This window comes from Geotrypetes seraphini, chromosome 10, assembly GCF_902459505.1.
Source record: "Geotrypetes seraphini chromosome 10, aGeoSer1.1, whole genome shotgun sequence".
Lineage (NCBI taxonomy): Eukaryota > Metazoa > Chordata > Amphibia > Gymnophiona > Dermophiidae > Geotrypetes > Geotrypetes seraphini.
The window spans coordinates 105194309-105219527 of NC_047093.1; the positions used below are offsets into that span (position 1 = coordinate 105194309).

The window sequence follows — 25219 nt, forward strand, 5'->3', positions numbered from 1 at the left end:
GGATGTGGGCAGCGGGGAACATTCTTTCATATGTGGTGGAGTTGCCCCTCCATTCAAGACTTCTGGAGCCAGGTGTTTAAGTATGTGGGGGCTCTCCTTCAAGTGCCTCTCACGAAAAGAGCTGAGGTGGCCTTGTTGGGGTTTCCCTCTGGAGGGGTAGATGACACCCAGGATAGATTGGAGCGCTTGGCTTTTACAGCGGCTAGGCTGACTGTGGCTCAACACTGGCGCAGTACTGCTTCCCCTACTTTGGCTCTGGTGCGAGAGAAATTGGGTTGGGTGTGTGAGAAATATCGGCTCTCGGCCCTGTTGACTAGAAAATGGCAGCAATATCACGATATTTGGGGGAGATACCTGGCAATGGAGGGTCTGGGGATGAATAGTTCTGTTGTCAGCTGAGGTATTGGCTCCGGCCGGATGGGTTTTGTGGGGGTTTGTCTTCTTGGGGTTCTTATTGGGGGTCTGTGACCTTTGGTCCACTTATTTTCTGATTTTTCTACTTTTCCTCACGTTGGGGTGTCATTGTGCCTATTGGTGTTGTTCTTGGGTTTATGGGGGGAGCAGGGTGCTGTCACTAGGGGGGTAGGGGGGGGAGGGGGTGGGGGTGGGGGGGTGACATCAGGAGGTTTGTTGTTCTGCAGATTGCCTGCCTGTATTGTGTTGGATCTTCCTGATGTTTTGCTGTGCTGTTTTTCTCTTGTCATAAATAAACAGTTACAAAAAAAAAAGAAAGATGACGGCAGAAAAGGGCTATAGCCCATCAAGGGCCTGGTGCAAGAACCCGAAGCCTTTTGGCGTTTGGAGTTACCATAGTGTTGTCCGTATCCTTGGGAATATCTCTGGGCGGATGAGCCCATGGAATTCTGACAAAAACTCGAAAGGGTCAAAAATTACTGCGACTCCCCCCAGGAAGACAGCGAGGCTTGCCATCCGGAAAAGACTTAGGACAGCAGTCCGCCACATTAGCCTTGAGGTCATCTAGCCCCTTGCCAAACAGCATTTGTCCCTTGAAGGGGAGCCTGCTCAGTGATGCTTTAGAAGCCAAATCTCCAGCCCAGTGGTGTTTCCAAAGTGTCCTGCGAGGTCATACAAGGTGTTTGCTACATAATCCACACCCTCCAGCAAGAGCTGGGGGCAGGTGTCCTCCTCCTCCAAGGGTTACTGGCGCAATCTCATGTGACAGGCACATGCTGCAAATGAGGCAGTTGCTGCAGCCTTAATGCCTGAAGAAGCCACTTCAAAAAGCTTCTTTAAGACCATGTCCACTCTGCGATCCTGGGCGTCTTTAAGCATTGCTCCTCCTTCATTAGGGAGAGCTGTGCGTTTGGTAAACTGAGCCACTGCTGAATCCAACTTTAGTTGCTCAAACAGCTTTAGTCTATAGTCAATTTGAAATTACTCTCTGGTGTCTCCCATTGTTCTGTAACCAGAGCAGTGAGATCTGGATGCGCAGGAAAAATGGATGTCAGAGCATTAGAGCAGCTCATGACTGTACATTGAGACGTAGAGGGCTGACCCTCCTACTTCAGTTCTTTCATGGCATTTGTAATGAAATGACGGACTGAAGCTGACTTAAACAGGTGGCATATGGAAAGATCATCACCCAGATCAGGGCTCCTTGAGGTATCCTGCTTAACTGTTCTGCAAAGGGAATCAATGTCATCCAAGGTGGAAGCAGCGTCTGGTGACAAAAGAGGCATAGTGTGTCAACCAGGGTAGTCTGGGACCATAAAAACCTGGCCACTGGGGATCTGCATAGTGATCTTCACCAAGGAAAGCACTGGCCTGGAAGCTTGCGGCAGACTTTTTAAAAGAAAAATCCATCGGAGGTGCCTGTCCTCTTCTTCAGCCCCCTGCATTGAGAGAGGAGCGTGGGAGCCCTGCTCCGCCCCCCTCCCGACACAGGAAGGCAGACTTTTTAAAAGAAAAATCCATCGGAGGTGCCTGTCCTCTTCTTCAGCCCCCTGCATCGAGAGAGGAGCGTGGGAGCCCTGCTCCGCCCCCCTCCCGACACAGGAAGGCAGACTTTTTAAAAGAAAAATCCATCGGAGGTGCCTGTCCTCTTCTTCAGCCCCCTGCATCGAGAGAGGAGCGTGGGAGCCCTGCTCCGCCCCCCTCCCGACACAGGAAGGCAGACTTTTTAAAAGAAAAATCCATCGGAGGTGCCTGTCCTCTTCTTCAGCCCCCTGCATCGAGAGAGGAGCGTGGGAGCCCTGCTCCGCCCCCCTCCCGACACAGGAAGGCAGACTTTTTAAAAGAAAAATCCATCGGAGGTGCCTGTCCTCTTCAGCCCCCTGCATTGAGAGAGGAGCGTGGGAGCCCTGCTCCGCCCCACTCCCGACACAGGAAGGCAGACTTTTTAAAAGAAAAATCCTTCGGAGGTGCCTGTCCTCTTCTTCAGCCCCCTGCATCGAGAGAGGAGCGTGGGAGCCCTGCTCCGCCCCCCCTCCCGACACAGGAAGGCAGACTTTTTAAAAGAAAAATCCATCGGAGGTCCTGTCCTCTTCTTCAGCCCCCTGCATCGAGAGAGGAGCGTGGGAGCCCTGCTCCGCCCCCCTCCCGACACAGGAAGGCAGACTTTTTAAAAGAAAAATCCATCGGAGGTGCCTGTCCTCTTCTTCAGCCCCCTGCATCGAGAGAGGAGCGTGGGAGCCCTGCTCCGCCCCCCTCCCGACACAGGAAGGCAGACTTTTTAAAAGAAAAATCCATCGGAGGTGCCTGTCCTCTTCTTCAGCCCCCTGCATCGAGAGAGGAGCGTGGGAGCCCTGCTCCGCCCCCCTCCCGACACAGGAAGGCAGACTTTTTAAAAGAAAAATCCATCGGAGGTGCCTGTCCTCTTCAGCCCCCTGCATTGAGAGAGGAGCGTGGGAGCCCTGCTCCGCCCCCCTCCCGACACAGGAAGGCAGACTTTTTAAAAGAAAAATCCATCGGAGGTGCCTGTCCTCTTCTTCAGCCCCCTGCATCGAGAGAGGAGCGTGGGAGCCCTGCTCCGCCCCCCTCCCGACACAGGAAGGCAGACTTTTTAAAAGAAAAATCCATCGGAGGTGCCTGTCCTCTTCTTCAGCCCCCTGCATCGAGAGAGGAGCGTGGGAGTCCTGCTCCGCCCCCCTCCCGACACAGGAAGGCAGACTTTTTAAAAGAAAAATCCATTGGAGGTGCCTGTCCTCTTCTTCAGCCCCCTGCATCGAGAGAGGAGCGTGGGAGCCCTGCTCTGCCCCCCTCCCGACACAGGAAGGCAGACTTTTTAAAAGAAAAATCCATCGGAGGTGCCTGTCCTCTTCTTCAGCCCCCTGCATCGAGAGAGGAGCGTGGGAGCCCTGCTCCGCCCCCCTCCCGACACAGGAAGGCAGACTTTTTAAAAGAAAAATCCATCGGAGGTGCCTGTCCTCTTCTTCAGCCCCCTGCATCGAGAGAGGAGCGTGGGAGCCCTGCTCCGCCCCCCTCCCGACACAGGAAAGCAGACATTTATTGTTTGTTTAAAGACCACTTGTTATCCCTCACACGAGCTGCATGCTCTCTAACTAACATAGCAGCATACACAACTTACACAAATTACTATAACTAGCAACAGTAAATTACTCAATCCTCTTTAACTTAACTGGTTGCTCTCTGGCTCCTTCCTCTCCTGTCCTTTGCTGTCTCCTAGCTTTCTCTTTCTCTACTTGCTCCTCCAGCTGCCCCAATAATTAACACTAAAGCTCCAAGCTCCTGATCTAATTTTATCAAAATTGACCCACCAAACTTTAACTCAACAATAGGACTAAACCAAGACTTGATAGTGAGTTTCCCCTGAATCCCGCTAACCTAACGCCCCAATCTCCCTTCCTGCCATGCCTCTAATTATCCAGGCCATCACCCTCCCCACCCCTCCTCCCACCACCTTACAAACCACCCTCCTGCCCATTCCCACGCCCAGCACTCCCACTACACTCCTTACAACACTATACTTCACCATCCCCATTATTACAGGCCAAGGCAGATACAGTGATATCGCCCCCACAACCTAAAAAAAGCCGTTCCAGAAACCCTGCCAACCTCATCCCCATTCTTCCCTCTCCACAAACCCCCTCTCGCAACACACTCAAATTGGCACTCATCAATGCAAGATCAGTCAACAATAAATCCTTCCTCCTACATGACCTCATCTGCGACAAGACTTGGGACGCCCTCATGATCACCGAAACCTGGCTCCAAGACAACGAGGGGATAACGCTAGGCGAACTATGTCCTCCAGGCTACCAAGCTCTAACCTGCTCGCGTACCTCTGGAAAAGGAGGTGGAGTGACTTCCATTATCAAAACCTCCGCCACACCAAAACTAATAAACTCCATCAATATTCCCTCCCTAGAAGCTATGGCGTTCACCTTAGGCCACAAACAAAAAACCGCCCTCATACTCCTCTACAGAACCCCCAACTCCCCAGCAGATACCCTAGAAACCCTCCTCAAATTTATCACTGAACTAACCATCTCACACAAACACATGACAATCCTAGGAGATTTCAATTTCCCAGACTACCCCAACACCTCAGGACAAATTGACAACTTCCTCTCCTCCCTCTCCGACCTAGGATTCCACCAAGCTATAACCACCCCCACGCACTCAGCAGGCAACATCTTAGACTTGCTCTTCACCCTCAGAGACCCAACGGCAGAGCCCCAGCAAACTTACACCTCCACACCTGTCCCATGGTCAGACCACCACCTCATCGAATTCGAACTCCCACTCGATACTGCCCTAACCCCACGTAAAGATCCCACCCCCCCACCCAACGTCAACTCCCTAACTCAGTCAACCCTCAAGATATGGCCGCAGGTATTCGCACCCTAAATGAATCTTGTACCCAACATCCCCTATCAATTGACCTGGCAGCCGCCACATGGCACTCTAACATCCAATCCCTCTATAATAACCTGGTCCAGACAAAAACAACCCAAATAAGCACCAACAAAGCACCTGCTCCCTGGTACACAAATGACCTCCGATCCATAAAACGATCCCTGAGAAAAGCAGAAAGGATCTGGGCCAAACACCCGGACAATGAAACCAAAACCCACTGGAAAAGCATATCCACCACATACAAAACTGCCATTCTAGAAGCAAAAAAGACCTACTACTCTCGTCTCCTACAACAAGCCTCTTCTAGATCTAAACAACTGTTCACCCTCACCAACCATCTCTTCACCAACGCCCAAAGGAATAATCAAACCAACCAAACAGAACTCGATAGCGAAACTCTCTCGAACTTCTTCCAGTCCAAAGTACAAAAAATCCGAGCTAACCTCGACGTCAACACCAAACCCAATCCTACTCAGCTCCAGCCAATTCTATATACCCCCCCTTCCACCACTCTCTCCCAATTTCATCCAACTACTCATGCGGAGGTCCTCGAAACCCTGAGAGAACTCAAACCCTCCAACACCATCCTCGACCCCTGCCCGTCCAGCATCCTGGTCCTCGAAACCCTGAGAGAACTCAAACCCTCCAACACCATCCTCGACCCCTGCCCGTCCAGCATCCTGCTATCTGCCGGAGACGCCATGGCAGAATCCATCCTCCCCATCATTAACACCTCTCTAACTACTGGAACTGTCCCCCTCAGCTGGAAATCAGCTATTATCAAGCCCACTCTCAAAAAACCCTCCCTTGATCCTAATGAACCTGGCAACTATCGCCCAGTCTCCAACCTCCCAATTGTCTCCAAATTCCTTGAACGAATTGTGCTCCACCGCCTACACCCTTTCATTGAAGAACAAGCTGCCCTATCCCCAGCCCAATCCGGCTTCCGTAAAGGCCACAGCACAGAATCAGTACTCCTTGATATTATCGACGACAGCTGGTCAATACTCGACAAAGGCAATGACGCCCTACTAGTCCTACTTGACCTTAGCGCTGCCTTCGACACAGTTGACCACCACCTACTCACATCTAGACTCCACGACCTCGGAATCAGAGACACAGCCCTCAAATGGATCACCTCCTTCCTTCACCAAAGGACCCAAACTGTCCTACTAGGGACACATAAATCTAACCCTAAGCCTATCAAATATGGTGTTCCTCAAGGCGCCCTTCTATCCCCCCTCCTATTCAACCTCTACATCAAACCCGTCATCGATATAGCGCAAAAATATAAAATCAAAATCCACTCTTATGCAGATGACATCCAACTGCTCCTCCCCTTAGGCGAAAACCGGCCATCCCAAATTGCTAACCTCAAACTCTGCCTCACTGACATGAAAACTTGGATGTCAAACAACAAGCTTCAACTTAACGCCTCCAAAACCGAACTCCTATGGATCAGAAAGAAAAACACCAAATACCTACGACCTACACTAACATGGGATTCCACTCTACTAACGGCAGCAGATCAAGTTCGCAGCCTGGGAGTAACCCTAGACGGACACCTATCCCTATCTGCCCACATATCCCAAGTAGTCTCCACCTCCTTCTACTACCTTCGCCAACTGAAAAGGATCAAACCCTACATCTCCACACCAGACCTCGCCCAACTCCTATACGCATATGTCCTCTCCAGAATGGATTATTGTAACTCCCTATTTAATGGACTAACCAAAAATAATATCAAACGCCTCCAACGGGTCCAAAATACAGCCATCCGCCTCCTACACAACCTCAACTACCACGATTCCATCTCCCCGGCACTCCATGCTGAACACTGGCTCCCAATTAGCCAACGCTGTACTTTCAAAGCCCTGGCAATTGCCCACAAGAGAATTTATTCCACCACCCCCTCCTACATAAAATCCAAGCTTCCCATCTACAACCCCACTCGCACCCTCCGCTCAAAGTCAGAGATACGCCTACGCACCCCCCCCCGGAAGATCCCTGCTCACAGAAACTACCCACAAACGATCCTACAGCCACTTCATTCCACACCTTTGGAACCAACTCCCCCCCCAACTTAGACAACAGAACTCATTATTAACTTTCAGGAAATCGGTAAAGACCCTCCTCTTCAACTAAAGATCTCCTCTGTCTTCTCCCCCCCTTACGCCCCCCCCACCCTCCTATCTCCTCCCCAAAACTCCAATATAACCCTCTCTTACTCTCTCCACCAACAAATTGTACCTAAACGCATATAACTTTCCTTAAACTAAACTACTGTATTTCCCCCCTCTCTCTTTCTGCTATACTCTCCCTGTATTTAATTCTCTCCAAAATCTATAAATCCAATCACTAAACCTGTTGTATTACTTATATGTCTATTTACTCTCCACTGTGTATGTTCATTTGTAGACCGTTCTGAGCTACTGGGAGGACGGGATAGAAATCCAAATAAATAAATAAATAAATTAAATAAATAAATACTCGCTGGCAATGCCACGTAAGCTGGGTCCGAAATATATGTTCTCCACATGTGCTAGACAAATTCCAGGGAAAAACCACACACAGGGGCTGAAGTTGACTCCCTCTGGACCCCAGACAGGCCTGCAAGGGGTCCCCAGACTCTGCGTACTTGCATTTTGTGCTGTTGCCAAAACAGTTACTGGGCAGGATTTTCTGCCCATTTCCTGGATCCACGTTAGTTTCCTAGCCCTAGAGGACACAGAGGGGGCAAAGCCCGAAGCTCCTGCCCCATCCTCGTGCATGCCATGGCACATGAACGCTCCTTCGCTGGTAGTCTGGTGCAATTCACACATGAATTCATCTGATTAGAGGCTGAGGAGTTCATCCGTGATGATTCTTTACAAAACCAAGGGGTTATGAGGCAGAAAAAAAAGTTGAAAAAAGATCAATAAAATCCAAGATGGCCACTGCCAGTAAATTTGCACCTAAAAGGCCTGTGAAGACAATTTGAAAAAAATATAAAACACAAAATATAGGGTTTTGGAAGTGGAAGACCTGAACCCTACCCCCTGAAACTGCTAAAAGCACAGTTTTTAGACACCCCCCCCCCCTGATTTTCCCATAGAAAATAATGGGGTTAAACTCACAGGCTCAGAAGTGCCTGCCTGTCAGCTTTTGTCTCTGCATCTGAAGTGAAGGGAAAGGAATTTCTGCCTCAAATTTTCTTCAAACAGTCCAATCTTCAGGATCTTCGGGCTGCCAGTCGGAAGGACCCCAACCAAAACCTCTACCCCCTCAGAAACTTGACTGAGGGTGGGAAAATGCAGCCTGCGCCCTGATATCCCCCAGGGCTCTTACTCAGGGTGCATACAGCCTGTGCTTAAACAAGGCAAGCTGGCTCCCAGGGGGACGGATCCCGAGCTCTGATGGTGGCACACAGCAGGCTGGCTCCACAGCTTGCCTTGTGCTTGCTCCAAAGCTTGCCCTGTGAAGCTGCAGTCCGATTCTGTGGGAACTGCTTCCTTTCCCAGACAGAGAACCCTTGAAAAAGGGGTCTCAAGGTACTGAAGTCACTGAAAAAAGAAGAGCAGATCAGAAATAATTCTGTATGGTTTGCTTACAGAAAGAAAAAAATGTAGGGGGCTCTGTGTTCCTCTGCTAAGTAGGAGAAGCAGAAAACAATGTGTGGATTTCTGCAAGACCCGATTCGTAGATACAGAATGAATACCTACTGTACAGACTCCGGAGTTGATATAACAGAAATACCTTTAAAACATATAGGAGGAAATATTTTTCACTCAATGAATACCGTAGTTAAGCTCTGGAACTTGTTGCCGGAAGATATGGTAACAGCAGTTAGCGCACCTGGGTTTAAGGTTTGGAAAAGTCCCTGGAGGAAAAGTACATAGTCTGTTATTGAGCTAGACATGGGGGAAGCCACTGCTTGCCCTATGATTGGTAGCATAAAATGTTGCTATTATTTGGGTTTCTGCCAGGTATTGTGATCTGGATTGGCCATTGTTGGAAGCAGGATACTGGGCTAGATGGTTCATTGATCTGACCCAGTATGGCTATTCTTATGCTGTGCACAAGTTTTCCATACATATTCATTGTGCATTATGTGACGAGCTATTTTAAAATAAAAATCTTTGCTGTGTAAGTTTTCTGTGCATATAGTTTGAGTACATTTAGCTTTCTGCTCTTCTGTGCACTGTACACTGAGCACTGGGAAAATTTTATGAATAAGAAATTTTGGCAAGGCTCACATTTAGGGTCAAAAGAATAAGTGTGGATGTATACTGGCATGCCTGCCCCACCCTCTGCAATTTTGCCACACATAATTTGAATACATTTATCTTGAATATTTGATGAAGTGTCTCATGCTGACTTGTCAGGTGATTCCACATCACCAAAACAACACAATATGTCAATAAAATGGGCAGAGAAGGAGATATATCCAATAAGGCCTATAATATTGTTTAAAACCATCTATTTAAAACTATTCAACTATTTACTATTCAATTATTTACATGGCATTACCTCATACCTCTGGGATGTCCTCTTCTAGCAGGAGAGTAACAGCTACAAATAGACTGTAGGCCGAATGGTAGAGGGTACGCAGATGCCATTACAGAACCCAGCATTTCACATTCATTTTATTACCTATTTTTTGGTACACTATACTTAATTGCTCCCTATGCACCTTACTATTAATAGGACAATTCAATACTCAAGAGTATAGTATGTTCTGACTTCTCATAATATAATCAGTTGACAACAGTGCAGGACCTGATGCTGAGAGAGACTGCTCTTATACTAGTCTATTCAATCCTACAAATATATATTATAAAACTCAGATTTTTTGAAAGGAACAAAATCTATAACCTTGTTTTTGATACATAACAAATATAGAAAGAGTTTTTACAAACATTGTTCAGTAACGATTTTCTCCATGTTCTCCTTTAACTGCCTGGTGGAGTGTAAGTGTTTCACAGTGCTATGTAGCTTTCTTTCACATTCAGACAAATTTTTGCGAAGTCTGGCAATTTCACTTTTCAAGTCTTCATCCTAGAAATCAACATATTGGTGCTTTATATACCACATTTTACAACATATGGATCATTGCAGTTCACATTTCTCTTTTTTCAGATACTCTTAATTATTTCCCTATCTGTCCCAGTGGGTTCACAAACTAACTATGGTACCTTAGGCAATAAAACTAATTGTAGGTATTCATATATCAATTATGTTTTTCTTTCATTTAAATTAGAAAACAGTGTAGAGCAAAGAATAAAGGGATCCTTTTACTAAATGGCGCTAGAGGTTTTTTAGCGCAGGCTTGTGAGGTAAATGCTCCGATGCTCATAGAATTCCTATGAGCATCGGCGCATTTACCTTGAAGGCCCGCATGAAAAACCTCTAGTGCCGCTTAGTAAAACCCAGCAAAAACTAGTATATATTCCCTAGCTACTACTCTATTCCTGCTGCAGTACGAGATGTATAATATCAAGTGTGCCAAAGTCAAATCAGGATTCAGAGTGCTATGCAAAAATAGTTTAGAGAACAAATTTCATTGTTGCTTTATAAATATTTAAAGTTAAATCAGCACTTACAAAAGATGAGTAATAAATCTAAAAATCCAATCATCATATACTTTTCAAGCTAAAAAATATGCCAAGGGCTTAATTCACCCAAATCATTTATAGAGAGCAAAGAGGAATAAGAAAATAAAAATTGCCACTGCCGGGTCAGACCAGTGGTCTATTGTGCCAGCAGTCCACTCACACGGTGGCCCTTAGGTCAAACACCAGTGCCCTGAGACTAGCCTTACCTGCTTACGTTCTAGTTCAGCAGGAACTTGTCTAACCTTGTCTTGAATCCCTGGAGGGTGCTTTCCCCTATAATAGCCTCCGGAAGAGAGTCCCAGATTTTTACCACTCTCTGGGTGAAAAAGAACTTCCTTACGTTTGTACGGAATCTATCCCCTTTTAACTTTAGAGAGTGCCCTCTCGTTCTCTCTACCTTGGAGAGGGTGAACAAACTGTCTTTATCTATTAAGTCTATTCCCTTCTTTATCTTGAATGTTTCTATCATGTCCCCTCTCAGTCTCCTCTATTCAAGGGAGAAGAGGCCCAGTTTCTCTAATCTCTCACTGTACAGCAACTCCTTCAGCCCCTTAACCATTTTAGTCACCCTTCTCTGGATCCTTTCGAGTAGTACCGTGTCCTTTTCATGTACGGTGACCAGTGCTGGACGCAGTATTCCAGGTGGGGGTGTACAGCAGAATGATAACTTTCTCTGATCTGTTTGTGATCCCCTTCTTAATCATTCCTAGCATTCTGTTCTCCCTTTTTGCTGCCGCCACGCATTGCGCGGACGGCTTCATTGACTTCAGTCTACCAGTACTCCCAAGTTTCTTTCCTGGGGGGGTCTCTCCGAGTACTGCACCGGACATCCTGTGTTCATGTATAAGATTTTTGTTACCGACATGCATCACCTTGTACTTATCCATGTTAAACTTCATTTGCCATGTAGCAAAATTTGGAAGATATTAAAAAAAAAAAGAAGTTAAAATTTTGCCACAGGGTCCCCCCTTCTGCCTAAAAAAAGGTGCTTATTGGAAAACCCACAGATATTTAATTTATTTATAAATAAGTGCAGAGTGATGCATTTGGTGAGTAGAACTGCAAGGTTCAGGCGGAACAGAAGTCACTAATGTAATGTAAAAATCCAAAGGAGCAATATGCACTAAGGGGTGATAAGTAGAGAATGACATCGTTCTCGTCCCATCTCCGTGAGCTCAGTCACTATTCCTGTCCCGTCCCCATTCCTAGCCCGTCCCCGCAGGCTCAGCCCCTGTCCCTGCCCCGTCCTGCAAACTGTCAGATCCCGTCCACACAAGCCTCGAATAGTTATGAATTTATACTGAACTTATTTTATTAAATTATAAAAAGAGACAATATTCTGTACAATTATCATTTTATAAACACAAATAATACAGAGCAAGGATCAACAAAACCCCTGTCTTCCCTCCCTTTCACAAATATCCTCTCCACTATTATGAAAACCGAACAAACCAAATTACTACAGAATCTACACAGAAAAATCACGCTAACAGAATACTTCAAAAAGTGAAACCCAAAGTGGAAAAAAGAATAGAAAATATATCAAAATTCCAAAAATAATTCTTTTTCCTCTCACAGGGAGATTCACAAAGAGAGGGAAATATTGTTATAAAGTTGCATGAATCGCTTCATGTCAGCACATCAATTGCAATTGGTTGGTCCTCAGTAATATACAGCTCAACAGCAGCAGGGTAAATTAAGCATGATACATCCCTGGACTGAAATCAATTTATAGTGAAGTGCTGTAAATGAAGTTTATAAGAGTTCCCAATCAAAAGTGGATCTTACTCTGTGGAAAAACGCAAGTAATTAAAAATTGAAAGTGATCAAAAGGAGATCCAAAATATGGATAATAGAGGTTAGTTTTGAAGTCTGTGTCGGGTATTCAGCTCTACAGAGCTCCATTACGGGGATTAACAATCCCCTTCTTCAGGAGCAATGCACTGGACCACAAAGTTTGGACGTAGGAGAGCAACAGGAACTCCTAAGGTGCTCAGAAGTAATGGCAATTCGGCGTGGTAATGCCCATGAAAAATCTGCAGATAAGGGTGAACGTAATTAGCTCACAGAAAACGTGATGAACACGAGATTGCAATGTTAAACTTCCATAAAATTAAGGTATTTAAAACTATGAAAACTGGTTTATCATTGAGAAGATACCTGAGTCTTTCTAGGGTAACAGACTTGAAAGGCTCACTATACGTGAGCAGTTTTGGATCTATACACTTCATTCTGTAGACCCTGATGGTTTGAATGAAATGATAGAGTGGCATTCTATTATTTGATTTTTGGATCTGATTGGGGTTCAACTTGAGTTTTTATTAAACCTGCTGTTACCTTTCATAGTTTTTAAATACCTTAATTTTATGGACATTTAACATTGTAATCTCGTGTTCACTATGTGTTCACTACGTCATCACGTTTTCTGTGAGCTAATTATGTTCACCCTTATCTGCAGATTTTTCATGGGCGTTACCACGCCGAAGCGCCATTACTGATGAGAACCTTAGGAGTTCCTGTTGCTCTCCTACGTCCAAACTTTGTGGTCCAGTGCATTGCTCCTGAAGAAGGGGATTGTTAATCCCCGTAACGGAGCTCTGTAGAGCTGAATACCCAACACGGACTTCAAAACTAACTCTACAATCTGTATTTTGGACATGAACTTTTGGATATAAGTACTTTACTATATTTTGAACAATTGATATTTCAAAATTATTTGGATATTTAGATCCGCATGTGCGGGCTATCATTACTCACAGAGATAGGATCTCCTTTTGATCACTTTCAATTTTTGATTACTTGCGTTTTTCCACAGAGTAAGATCCACTTTTGATTGGGAACTCTTATAACTTCATTTATAGCACTTCACTATAAATTGATTTCGGTCCAGGGATGTATCTTGCTTAATTTATACTGCTGGGTTTGCAAGCTTACAACTCACTAAAAAATTGGTTGAGCTGTTTATTACTGAGGACCAATCAATCACAATTGATGTGCTGACATGAAGTGATTCATGCAACTTTATAACAATATTTCCCTCTCTTTGTGAATCTCTTTGAGAGAGGAAAAATAATTCTTTTTGGAATTTTAACAGAATACTTCAGTCACACATGGCAGGAATAGTGTTAGGGGAGAGCAACTAGGGCAACTGCCCCCTGGTCAGAGAGAGCCCTAAGCTAGCTGAAAACTAAAGAAGCACAGCCAGGGCTTTGCAGTCTCCAGTTATGTCTAATACCAGCTCTAGCAGGATACATATTTCAAATCTGAAATATTCTAATCACAAAATATAAAATACATTTATTTTTTCTACCTTTTGTTGTCTGGTAATTTTATTCTTCAAATCACATTGGTCTCAGGCTTTGGTTTCCTTCTGTCTTCATTGTGGCATGGCTGGCTCCTGAAGGCAAAATAGGAGGAGCTGGGGAGGAGATGCCGAATCTGACACAGGCACAATGTTTTTACTACAGGAGCAAGACTTTTCACTGCTCCCACAGGGCGGTAAAAGGTCTCGTCTCCATCCCTGTGGGGCGGTGAAAGGTCTTGTTCCCATTCCTGTAGTACACCAGTTGCATATTTCTCCATTCCTGCGGATTTACTGCAGTGGCCACGGTAAACGGTCCCCCTGTCATTCTCTAGGGAATGGTAAAAGAGGAAAAAGTGGTAAAAGAGGAGCTCTACGAACGTGGAGATGATGCGGTATACAAACCTAAGGATTAGATTAGAGTTCTTCACGTCAGTCTTCACGAGGGAGGACACAACCATCATTCCGGAACCCAAAGAAATCATAAATGGAGATCAGGATGATAAACTGGTCCAACTAGAACTGAGCCGAGTGGATGTCCTCAGGCAGATAGACAGGCTAAAGAGCGACAAATCGCCAGGTCCGGACGGCATTCACCCAAGGGTACTCAAGGAACTAAGGAACGAAATAGCAGAGCCACTTAGACAAATATGCAACCTATCCTTAAAAACTGAAGAGATTCCGGAGGACTGGAAAATAGCAAATGTCACACCCATCTTCAAGAAGGGTTCAAGGGGTGACCCAGGAAACTACAGGCCGCTGTGCTTGACCTCGGTCCCGGGAAAGATGATGGAAGCACTGATTAAGGACAGCATCTGTGAGCACATCGAAAACAATGGGCAGCTAAAGTCAAGTCAGCATGGCTTCTGCAAGGATAGGTCATGCCTCACAAACTTATTGTCATTCTTTGAGGGAGTAAACAGCCAGGTGGATAAAGGGGAATCCATAGACATCATTTACCTTGACTTTCAAAAAACCTTCGACAAGGTACCACATGAAAGACTGCTTAAGAAGCTATGGAACCATGGGGTGCAAGGGGAGGTCCACCGATGGATCAAAAACTGGCTGGCAGACAGGAAACAGAGGGTTGGAGTAAAGGGCCATTACTCAGACTGGCAATGGATCACGAGCGGAGTTCCGCAGGGGTCGGTACTGGGACCACTCCTGTTCAATATATTTATTAACGACCTGGAGGCAGGAACAAAATGTGAGGTCATTAAATTTGCGGATGACACCAAACTATACAGCAGGGTTAAAACCATGGAAGACTGCAAAGATCTCCAAAAGGATTTGACAACGCTGGAAGAGTGGGCCAAAAAGTGGCAAATGAGCTTCAACATAGGGAAATGCAAGGTCATGCATGTAGGGAAAAAGAACCCGATGTTCACTTACAAAATGGGGGGATCACCGCTAGGGGTAAGTAAACTGGAAAAAGACCTGGGAGTGATGGTGGACACAACATTGAAGGCGTCGGCGCAGTGCGCCGCAGCCTCAAGGAAAGCAAACAAAATGTTGGGTATCATTAAGAAGGGTATCACAACCAGGACGAAGGAAGTCATCCTGCCACTGTATCGTGCAATGGTGCGCCCGCATCTGGAGTACTGTGTCCAATACTGGTCAAGAAGGACATGGCAGTACTTGAGGGAGTACAGAGAAGAGCAACTAAGCTAGTAAAGGGTATGGAAAACCTCTCATATACTGACAGACTGAAAAAGTTGGGGCTGTTCTCCCTGGAGAAGCGGAGACTTAGAGGAGACATGATAGAAACCTTCAAGATTCTGAAGGGCATAGAAAAAGTAGACAGGGACAGATTTTTCAAATTATGGGAACCATTAAGTACAAGGGGGCACTCGGAGAAACTGAAAGGGGACAGGTTTAGAACAAACGCTAGGAAGTTCTTTTTTACCCAGAGGGTGGTGGATACATGGAACACGCTTCTGGAGGCTGTATAGGCAGGAGCACGTTACAGGGCTTCAAAGAAGGTTTGGATAGGTTCCTAGAGGACAAAGGAATTGAGGGGTACAGATAGGAGTAGAGGTAGGTTATAGGGATAGGAGCAAGAGGTAGTTATAGAAATAGTCAGGGACCACTGCTCAGGCAATAGGCCTGATGGGCCGCAGCGGGAGCCGACCGCTGGGCGAGATGGACCTCTGGTCTGCCTCAGCGGAGGCAACTTCTTATGTTCTTATGAGAAGCTGATAAGCACAGACTGGAAGAGGGACCTAGATATGATAGCATCTGAGGATTCACTAACCCCCGATTTTGTGTCCGATCTTTGCCCGATTGCATGCAGGCCGACGAATTAAGTAAAGGCCTGCATGCAAATAGGAACAATCGTTGACATGTCCCCCACCCGCTGCATGGATTGCTAGAGAGAGATTCTTAAGCATGCACAGACCATCTTCCTTGCCTGTAGATGGTCTGCGCATGCTCTCAGTAGGAATTTTTTTTTTTTTTTTTTGCAAGTCTGTGGTTGTAACCCGCTTTAAGCCTGTGGGTTAAAACCACAGGCTTGCACTGTGGGGGAAGGGTGGGAGAGTCGGGGCTGCAGGAGTTCGGGGCAGGTGGGAGAGTCAGGGCTGTAGGAGTTTGGGGCAAGCAGGAGAGTCAGAGCTGCAGGAGTTTGGGCAGACAGGCGAGTCGGGGCTGCAGGTGTTCGGGGCAGCAGGAGATCAGGGCAGGCGGGAGAGTCAGGGCTGTAGGAGACCAGGGCTGAAAGCAGGAGTTCGGGGCAGAAAGCAGGGCGGCAGAAGGCAGGGCAATCGGAAAGGACCTGAGCGACTGGTCCTCAGCAGTCGCTTGTTTGTGATTGCCAGCCTAGTCGGTATTGCAGGATTTTAGTTTGTGAATCGCTGCCTGTCATCATTTGAATGCCGTTCCCCTTCATTTATATGCGCTGATCGGAGGATGATCGGGACAGAGGTTAGTGAATTGGGTTGGAGGGAAATCGGGTCGCAAAGGCTCACAAACCGATCGGTATACAATCAGTTTGCTTAGTGAATCTAGTCCAAAATGGTGGCCACAGCAGAAGGATCCTGAGCAGCATAGAGAGAGTAATTGACAGGAGAAAAATGGAGGTGTTGATGCCCCAGTACAAGCTGTTGATGAGGTCCCACCTAGAATATTGTGTTCAGTTCTGGAGGCTGTATCTTGCTAAAGATGTGAGAAGACTTGAAGGAGTCCAGAGGAAGGCGATAGGAAAATGTAGCAGAAGGATGGCTTCCGGGACTGCAGAAGGCAGTGTGTTTAATTCATTCATGCTGCCCACAGTTTGAAGAGTGCAGGACAGCAGCACTGGAAAAAAAAAACAAGTGCTGGATTCTGACTGGGGGGGGGAGGGAAAGGGGAAGAAGATGCTAGACCTCTGTGGGAAGAAATATGGGGAGGAAAGGGGAAGGGCGATGAGAGGGAGGAGATGGTATGCATGGATGGAGATGAGGGAAAGGGTAGAGAGAGGGAGGAGATGGTGCACATGGATGGAGAGGAGGGAAAGGGCAGAGAGAGGGAGGAGATGTAGCACATGGATAGAGAAGAGGGGAAGGGCAGAGAGAGAGGAGACGCTGCACATGTGTGAAGGGGAAGGGTAGCGAGAGGGAGAGTGGTGCACATGGATGGAAAGGAGGGGAAGGGAAAAGAGGGGAGGAGAGGGTGTTCATGAATGGAGGAGGAAGGGTAGAGAGAGGAGAGGATGCACATGGATGGAGAGGAGGGGAGTTATGGAAGCAGAAAAATGAAAGAAAGTTGAATGTTAAAGTTAATGCCGAAGACGGATGTGGGTGGGGTTTCTGCCGCCTGGGCCAATCCGGCCCCATTCTGGACCCGGCTGGCCTGCTGGACGGGCGGGCTTGGCACCTGTCCATCTGGCCAATGTTAAAGGTACGGGGAAGGGGTGGGGGTGTCGTGGGGTCGGCCGGGGGGTCGCGGGTCGGCGGGGGGGGGGGTGTCCGATCGGGGGTTCTGGGGGGGGCGGTTGTTGGGGGAGGGGGGTTGTGTCGAGGGCAGGAGGGCCTGGGATCCCTCATGCCCGTATTGTAGTGGAGGGTGGGGGGTTGCCGGGGGCAGGAGGGCTTGGGCTCCCTCCTGGCCCAATCCAGTTGGGGGGGGTGCCGGGGCCAGGAGAGCTTGGGCTCCCTCTTGCCCCGATATTGTCGGGGGGGGGGGGGGTGATGTATCGCGGCAGGAGAGATTGGCCATCTCCCCTGCCGCGATGCGATCACTCCTGTACCCGAACTGCCACAACCTGCGGCAGGAGAGATTGGGCATCTCTCCTGCCGCAGGTCGTGGCAGTTCGGGTAGAGGGGTGATCGCATCACGGTAGGGGAGATGAGGCATCTCTCCTGCCGCGATGGTTGCCGGGCCGCTGATCACACCAGCGGCCATCAGCTCAGCGGTAGAGAATGACACGGTGACAAAATTCATCACCGTCCCCGTCCCCGCGGATAAACGCGGGAAATAATCCCATGTCATTTCTAGTGTCTATTTCAACCTCAGTCCTTCTACACCAGCATTCTTCAAAGCAAAGCTTGTGGGTCAGTGGTTGTGGCCATTCATACTCTGATTCTTCCCTCTCTCTTTAAAGAATGACATGAAGATGGTTTCCTGCGGTTATCCGCGGGGACGGGAACGGTGATGAATTTTGTTACCGTGTCATTCTCTACTCAGCGGCCCCTTTTTCAGCACTTAAACCTGGTTTGACTTCGTCTAAGTCAAAAAGGTCTAAGTGCTGACTAGGCAACCTGTCAACTGTTTTGGTTATATGTGTTGTACGCCTAGGTGTAGGTCGGCCCACCTCCCGCCCTTTCCCCTCCTCTAAACACCCCTCTTTTCTCTCTGTGCGTCTAGAGGGAGGGGAAAGGCCTAAGCTGTTTTTAGATAAGTCTAAAAAACAGCTTTGGTTATGGGTACTTGGATGATCAGCCTTTTTGATTGTCCAAGTAGCCATTTAGGACACTTTTTAGACTTTTTTTTATTTTTATTATGAACCCCATAGTATCTGAAAAGTTGAAATTAAGAACAGATAAGAAAGATTAATTAGGCTAAATAAATAGCTTTAAAATGAAAGTGAAGGATTGGTCAATGAAAGATATCCATCACCATGATATTCAAGGGTGAAAAGTGTGAGATCCTTTGAGTGGTGCTCTGAGACACTTTCCTTCACAAGTTATTTTCAATACTTCCAGGCAAAACCACGCAATGACTAGCCTACTCATTTCCCTAGAACCATGACAAATGCCTACAGTGTAGGCATCCAGTCTTGTGGGGCTTTTTAAAAAAGAAAAACGTGGAGGGGGCGTGGCTTGGGAGTGCACGAGTATGGACGGGTAAGGCAGAGGCTCCGTATAAACAGACATTCATGAATTAAAATACTAAATCAAAAATTTCAATTTGAACTTAAAACGAAGAAAATTGATAACATTATGGCTTCAGGAAAGCAAAATAAATCGGAAATGGTGGTTTCTAATACCGGCAGTGTTAAAAGATCCAAGCCAGAGCCGGCAACACCATCGAAGTGCCCGTTGTCAAGGGAGAAAAGCGATATCGACTTTTGGAAGGAAATTCAAGAAATAAAGGAAATTCTTTTAAAAAACGCCAAAAAACTGGATGAGATACAAGAAGAAGTAACAACTTTAAATAAATGAACCGAAGTGTTAGAGATCAAAACAACTAAATTGGAAATGCGAATGGACAGCTTTGAAAATGAAAAAAGGCAATATAAACTGGACAGATAAAATATTTGCACTCACCAAGGAAATGGAGGATTGCCAGAATCGCATGAGGCGGAGTAACCTGAGACTTTTAGGCGTACCGGAAGGGGTGGAGAAAAGCAATCCGGTTTTATTTGTTGAAAACTTTTTGATGAAAGTCCTGCCCCTCAAATCCAAATACCCAATTGAAATTGAATGTGCACATCGCATACCAATGAAAAGACCTGATACTTTAAAAGGTCCTCGCCCTATAATCTTCAAGTTGTTACGGCATCAACAAGTTTTAGAGGTGTTAAGATTGGCTAAGGAACATGCGAATTTAAAATGTCAGGATGCCAAAGTACACATCGTTCCTGACTTCGCTAAAACAACGGCTGATTAAAGGAAAAAATTTCTAGACATGAGGCCGAAGTTAAGAGACATCGGAGCCAGGTTTGGGCTGATATACCCTGCGATTATGAAAATAACTATTGACAATAAAACTATGAGCTTTGATGAGCCAGTGAAACTAGAAATGTACTTAAATCAAAGGGAGCAGCCGATGTCGATTTAATATGGCTTCATGAAACTGGATTTGGATTTTCTTTCTTTGTTTTTGATGTTATGGTTATTCATCTTGATATATTGAAAATATCCTAATTGAAAGTTTGGATAGGTTTTTATTTTTGAATGATAACTGTGAATTGGAACTCTGAAGGAGATGGCAGTTTATTTCTTTAGAATGCCTTTAATATCTTTTACTCAAATGAAAACTGTCAAAGTTGTAGCTATTTTTCCTTTACTTTTACTTATTTTTGAATAGATATTATTGGTATATTATTGATATCTATTAGTTTACTATAATTTATGAAAATAAAATATAAATGATTAGAGAGTATATTGTCAGATTTAAGCCACAGAATAATATAAGCCATTGAAGGTTATGGTACAGAGTCTTGAAAAATGATTTTTTGTTATAGGAGGTTTTCAAATAACTCTAAGTTTGGGTTTAGTATTCCTCCTTTAAGAAAATATTAATAATAAAAAAAAAGGATAATATATTATTAATAATTACTTTATATTTTAAGTATCTTACAAGCCTAACTCTTTTAGGAGATATATAAAGTTTGAGATTCTCTATTGCCATTTATACTAAGAGGGCTAGATCTTTATTTAATTTTTATTTTCAATATTTCCAGAACATTACATTTACTATATGTGAAAGTATATATGATTATTACATACAATATTGTGTTATATTTGAGGTCTGTATAGAGCTTTCTTTTCGCTTTGCTTGGTCCTATATGTGCGGTTCCAGGTTTTATCAGTCATTATCAAAGGTGGGAGAGGGAGGGTTGGGAGGGGGTTTAAGGGGATTTGATAATAGGGGTAAGGATGTAGTAGGATGGGATATGAATGAAAATGGTGTTTCTTCATTTCAACTTATTTCAGTATTTTGTTTCTATAAAATAAATGGAAGAGTATATGTAAAGATTATTTGGAAGGATGGAGATTAAAATCTTTTCACTCAATGTCAATGGCCTTAATCACCCAGTAAAGAGGAAAAAAATGTTAGCATTTTTAAAAAGGCAACAGGGTGATGTATACTATATTCAAGAGACACATTTGTCAGTGGTTGAATCCAGGAAGCTAGAGGATAATTGGGTGAAACACTGTTATTTCGCTTCTGCAGTGGGGAAAAAGGCTGGAGTGGCTATATTAGTGAACAAAAAATGTTTAGCTTCATTTAAAATGATAGATTTTGATCCTTTAGGGAGATGCATAAAAGTGGAAATGAGAATGGGAAATAATACTTTGACTTTACTAAATATCTATGCCCCGAATTCGAATCAAAATGATTTTTTTACTAATATACAAAAATTAATACTCCCACTGGCGGCTTCTAATTTAATAGTAGCTGGAGATTTTAATGCTGTTATGGATCCTTTTTTGGATAAAAAACCAAGCAAAAATATAAAATCATTAGGGTTAGATAATTTGGTGAAAAATTGTAATTTGAAAGATATATGGCGTATTCTTCATTTTAATGATCAGGAATTCTCTTTTTGCTCACCAGTTCATAAATCTTTTTCAAGAATTGATTACATATTGGTATCAAATTCCATAGTGCAACAAGTGACGCAAGCTTCCATTGATCCAATTATTTTGTCTGATCATGGAGGAGTGTGGATTACACTTACACTAGATAACAATGAATATAATAGATCATTATGGAGGTTTGATAATGCATTGGTTTCGGATTCAACTTTTCTTGAAGAAATTAAGTTAAAAATTTTGGAATTTTTCCAAATAAATACTTCAGCAGATATTAATGCGGAAATTTTATGGGATGCATTTAAAGCTACTATAAGAGGTAATATTATTTCTTATTCTGCATATATTAAAAAACAACTTATTAAACAATTTTCAGATTTGGAAAAAGAAATTAAACTGCTGGAGTCCAAATTAATAGATAAATGGAATCACAAAAATTTGCAAGCTTTATTAAAGGCTAAGGGTAAATATAATGAAATTTCTTCAAAAATGGCAAGGAAAGATTTGTTTTCTTCGCAAACCTTGTATTATGGAAAATCTAATAAGGCAGGAAGTTTACTTGCAAATTATCTTAAAGTAAAAAAGAGAAGAATAAAAATAATTGCAATAAAAGATGAAAAAGGAAATATGCATAGTCAAACTAGTAATATTTTAAAGCAATTTTTGGCTTTTTACAAAGAGTTGTATTCTTCTGAGTCTTCTGTTGATAAAGTTCAAAAAGGTATGGAATTTTTAAATCTTCTTGAGGGTCCAAAACTTCCTGATCATATAAAAAGAAGTTTAGAAGAACCTATATCATTAAAAGAATTAGAAACAGCATTGAAGTCTCTTAGAGTTGGATCCGCTCCAGGTGGGGATGGTTTTACTGTGGAATTCTATAAAACATTTCAAAATTCTTTATTACCCTATTTACTAAATTTATATCAGTTTCAACTTAATAAAGGTTGTATTAAAAGTACTATGGCAGAATCCGTGGTGATTGTTTTGCCAAAGCCAAATAAAGATCCCACTATGGTTTCAAATTACAGGCCAATATCATTGATTAATGTTGATGGAAAATTATTGGCTAAGGCTCTGGCATTAAGATTGGCAAAGGCTCTCCCTTACATAATTGATGTACATCAAACGGGTTTCGTTGCTAACAAACATTCTTCTAACAATACAAGACTGATGTTTCATACTTTAAATTTAACTAAAACGATGAATGAACCAGCTTTTGCTCTTTCATTAGATGCAGAAAAAGCTTTTGATAGGGTAGAATGGACATTCATGTATCAGGCTTTGGATTGGTTTGGTATAGGTCCTGGTTTTGTTCAAATGAGTAAAACTTTGTATAGCTCCCCTATGGCAAGATTATACATTAATAACAATTTATCTGAAAGTTTTAAACTACATAGAGGAGTTAGACAAGGATGTCCATTATCTCCTTTGCTGTTTGATATTGTTTTAGAACCCTTATTGATAGCTATTAATCAGACAAAGGGGATACAGGGTATTACCCTGAAAGAATGGGAATACAAATTATCTGCTTATGCAGATGATATTTTATTATACTTGCGCAATCCAGGTTCAACTATATCATGTTTGTTAGAATTGATTGAAAGGTTTGGATTGTTTTCAGGATATAAAATCAATTGGAATAAATCTGAAATTCTTTCGCTGAATGTACATTGCATAAAATCTATGTTTGATGCATTTCCTTTTGTTTGGAAAGAGGATGGATTAAAATATTTAGGAATTTGGATTTAAAATTCAATAGAACATACAGTAAAAGAAAATGAAAAAATTTTATTAATAAAGGTTTCGGAATTATGTGAACAATGGAATCCGTTAAATATATCTTGGTGGGGGAGAGTTCAAACTATAAAAATGATGATATTGCCTGTGGTTTGCTATCAAATGTGTATGATTCCGGTATTTTTTCAAAACTCTTTTTATAAAAAATTGAATTCAATAATTATTAAGTTTATTTGGCTTGGCAAAACACCTAGAATTGCTTTGGTATCTTTACAGAAATCAATTAAGGAGGGTGGGGTAAATTTCCCAAATTTCTATAGGTATCATCAGGCCTATATTTTACGTCAAGGTATGTATTGGGTCCTCCCAGATCTCATTGAATACACTCCAGATTGGTTATATTTGGAATGGCGACTCATGTCTCCTTTACATCTTTGTCACATTCTCAGTATCAAGATGCCCAGATTGTATAAAGAAAATAAACTTTTACTAGATACATGGAAAACTCTGAGATATGTAAGTAATTTAACTGAAATTCCTATTAATAAATCAACAAATCAATCTATATGGCTAAACTCCAAGATTCAAATTGGCGGATCTAAGATTGTCTGGAGGCATTGGTTAAATGCAGGAATACGAACTTTAAATGATGTTATTTCAAATGGAAATATGCTTGAGTTTACACAATTGCAAAATAAATTTGGACTGAATAAATCACAATTTTACAAATGGTTGCAATTGAAGCAGGCCATTCAGGCAGGGTTCCCCGAATGGAAAAATCTAAATTCTCAATATAGCATGGAATTTTTATGCTTCCAGGCAGATTTTCTGGGTCACCAGGCCGCACAGTGGTATAAAGTTATTAGTGAATTGGTTAATAAAAAACCTAAAAATGGTCTTAGGGATATTTGGAGCATTGAGATTAGGCATCAAATTTCAGCATCTCAATGGCCACAAATTTGGTCTTGGAGAATAAGATGTACACTGTCAGCATCTATGAGACAAACTTGGTTTTTTCTTTTGTACAGAGCATTTTGGACCCCTGTTAGATTACAAAAATTAAATAGTTAATTGTCTAATAGGTGCTGGCATTGTAAGCTTGATGTAGGGACTTTGGATCATCTTTTATTTTTCTATCCCTATATATTAGCCTTTTGGAATTCGATCTGGGATCAAATAAATTCTTTATTAGAAAATCCTGTAGCATTAACTTATGATACTGTGATATTTGGCATGTCTATGAGGAAAAAGAGTCAGATATCGACAAGTAACAACAAACTTTTATTGATTATGACAGGAGTTGCCATACAACATATTACTACCAATTGGAAAGATTACACCAGACTTAATTTTAATTTCTGGTGGAATTCACTTTGTCACCTATACAAAATGGAACGTTCAATAGCAATACAAAATGGAAATTATAAAAGGTTTAATGAAATATGGGAGCCATTGACATTGTTTTGTAATGAATAAACACCATTTTCTTAACATTATTTATGAATGGAAGGGAAAGGGGAGGAATTGTATAAATGAAAGAAAAAAGATAAAAAGAACTATGAAAAAGATTGATTCAATTAAGTAAATTGTATGGAAAGGGAGGGGAGGGAGAAGGGTTTAGATATATATACATTTGTTAATATCTTGATAAAGTTATCAAGTGTTGTTAGTAAATCTATGTATTACATATATTGTACACTTGTTGAAAGTTTAAAAATGAATAAAGAATTTTTAAAAAAAAGAAAAAAAAAGAAAAACGTATGTCCCGATTGGCTGCTAGATAGCAGTAGGACACTTACCACCATCTGTTTGTAGAATCAGCCCCAAAAGGCATCTATTACTCTCACCTACCTGGCTGAAACAAGAGGTACTCTTGGGTAAGGAAACGCGCCAAAGAAGTTTCAACAAATGATTGGCCTTCTCCAGTATCTGCTGCACTCGGATAACACTGGCAGAAAAACTAGTTGATGATCCTTGAACTCCACTCTAAAATAAAGGAAAAAAAAAAA

At 43.3% G+C, this 25219-nt stretch overlaps 1 protein-coding gene across 5 annotated transcripts in view; it reads right to left on the bottom strand.

Moving 5' to 3' along the window:
* Positions 1–25219, bottom strand: part of LOC117367981 (CDK5 regulatory subunit-associated protein 2-like) — a 372935-nt gene that overhangs the window by 57390 nt on the left and 290326 nt on the right. For all 5 annotated transcript variants that reach the window (XM_033961149.1, XM_033961147.1, XM_033961146.1 and 2 more), the window contains 2 exons: positions 25062–25196; positions 9738–9876 (listed from right to left, as the gene is read on the bottom strand). In XM_033961149.1, coding sequence (XP_033817040.1) covers positions 9738–9876; positions 25062–25196 — 274 coding nt within the window. The remainder of the gene's footprint in view (positions 1–9737; positions 9877–25061; positions 25197–25219) is intronic.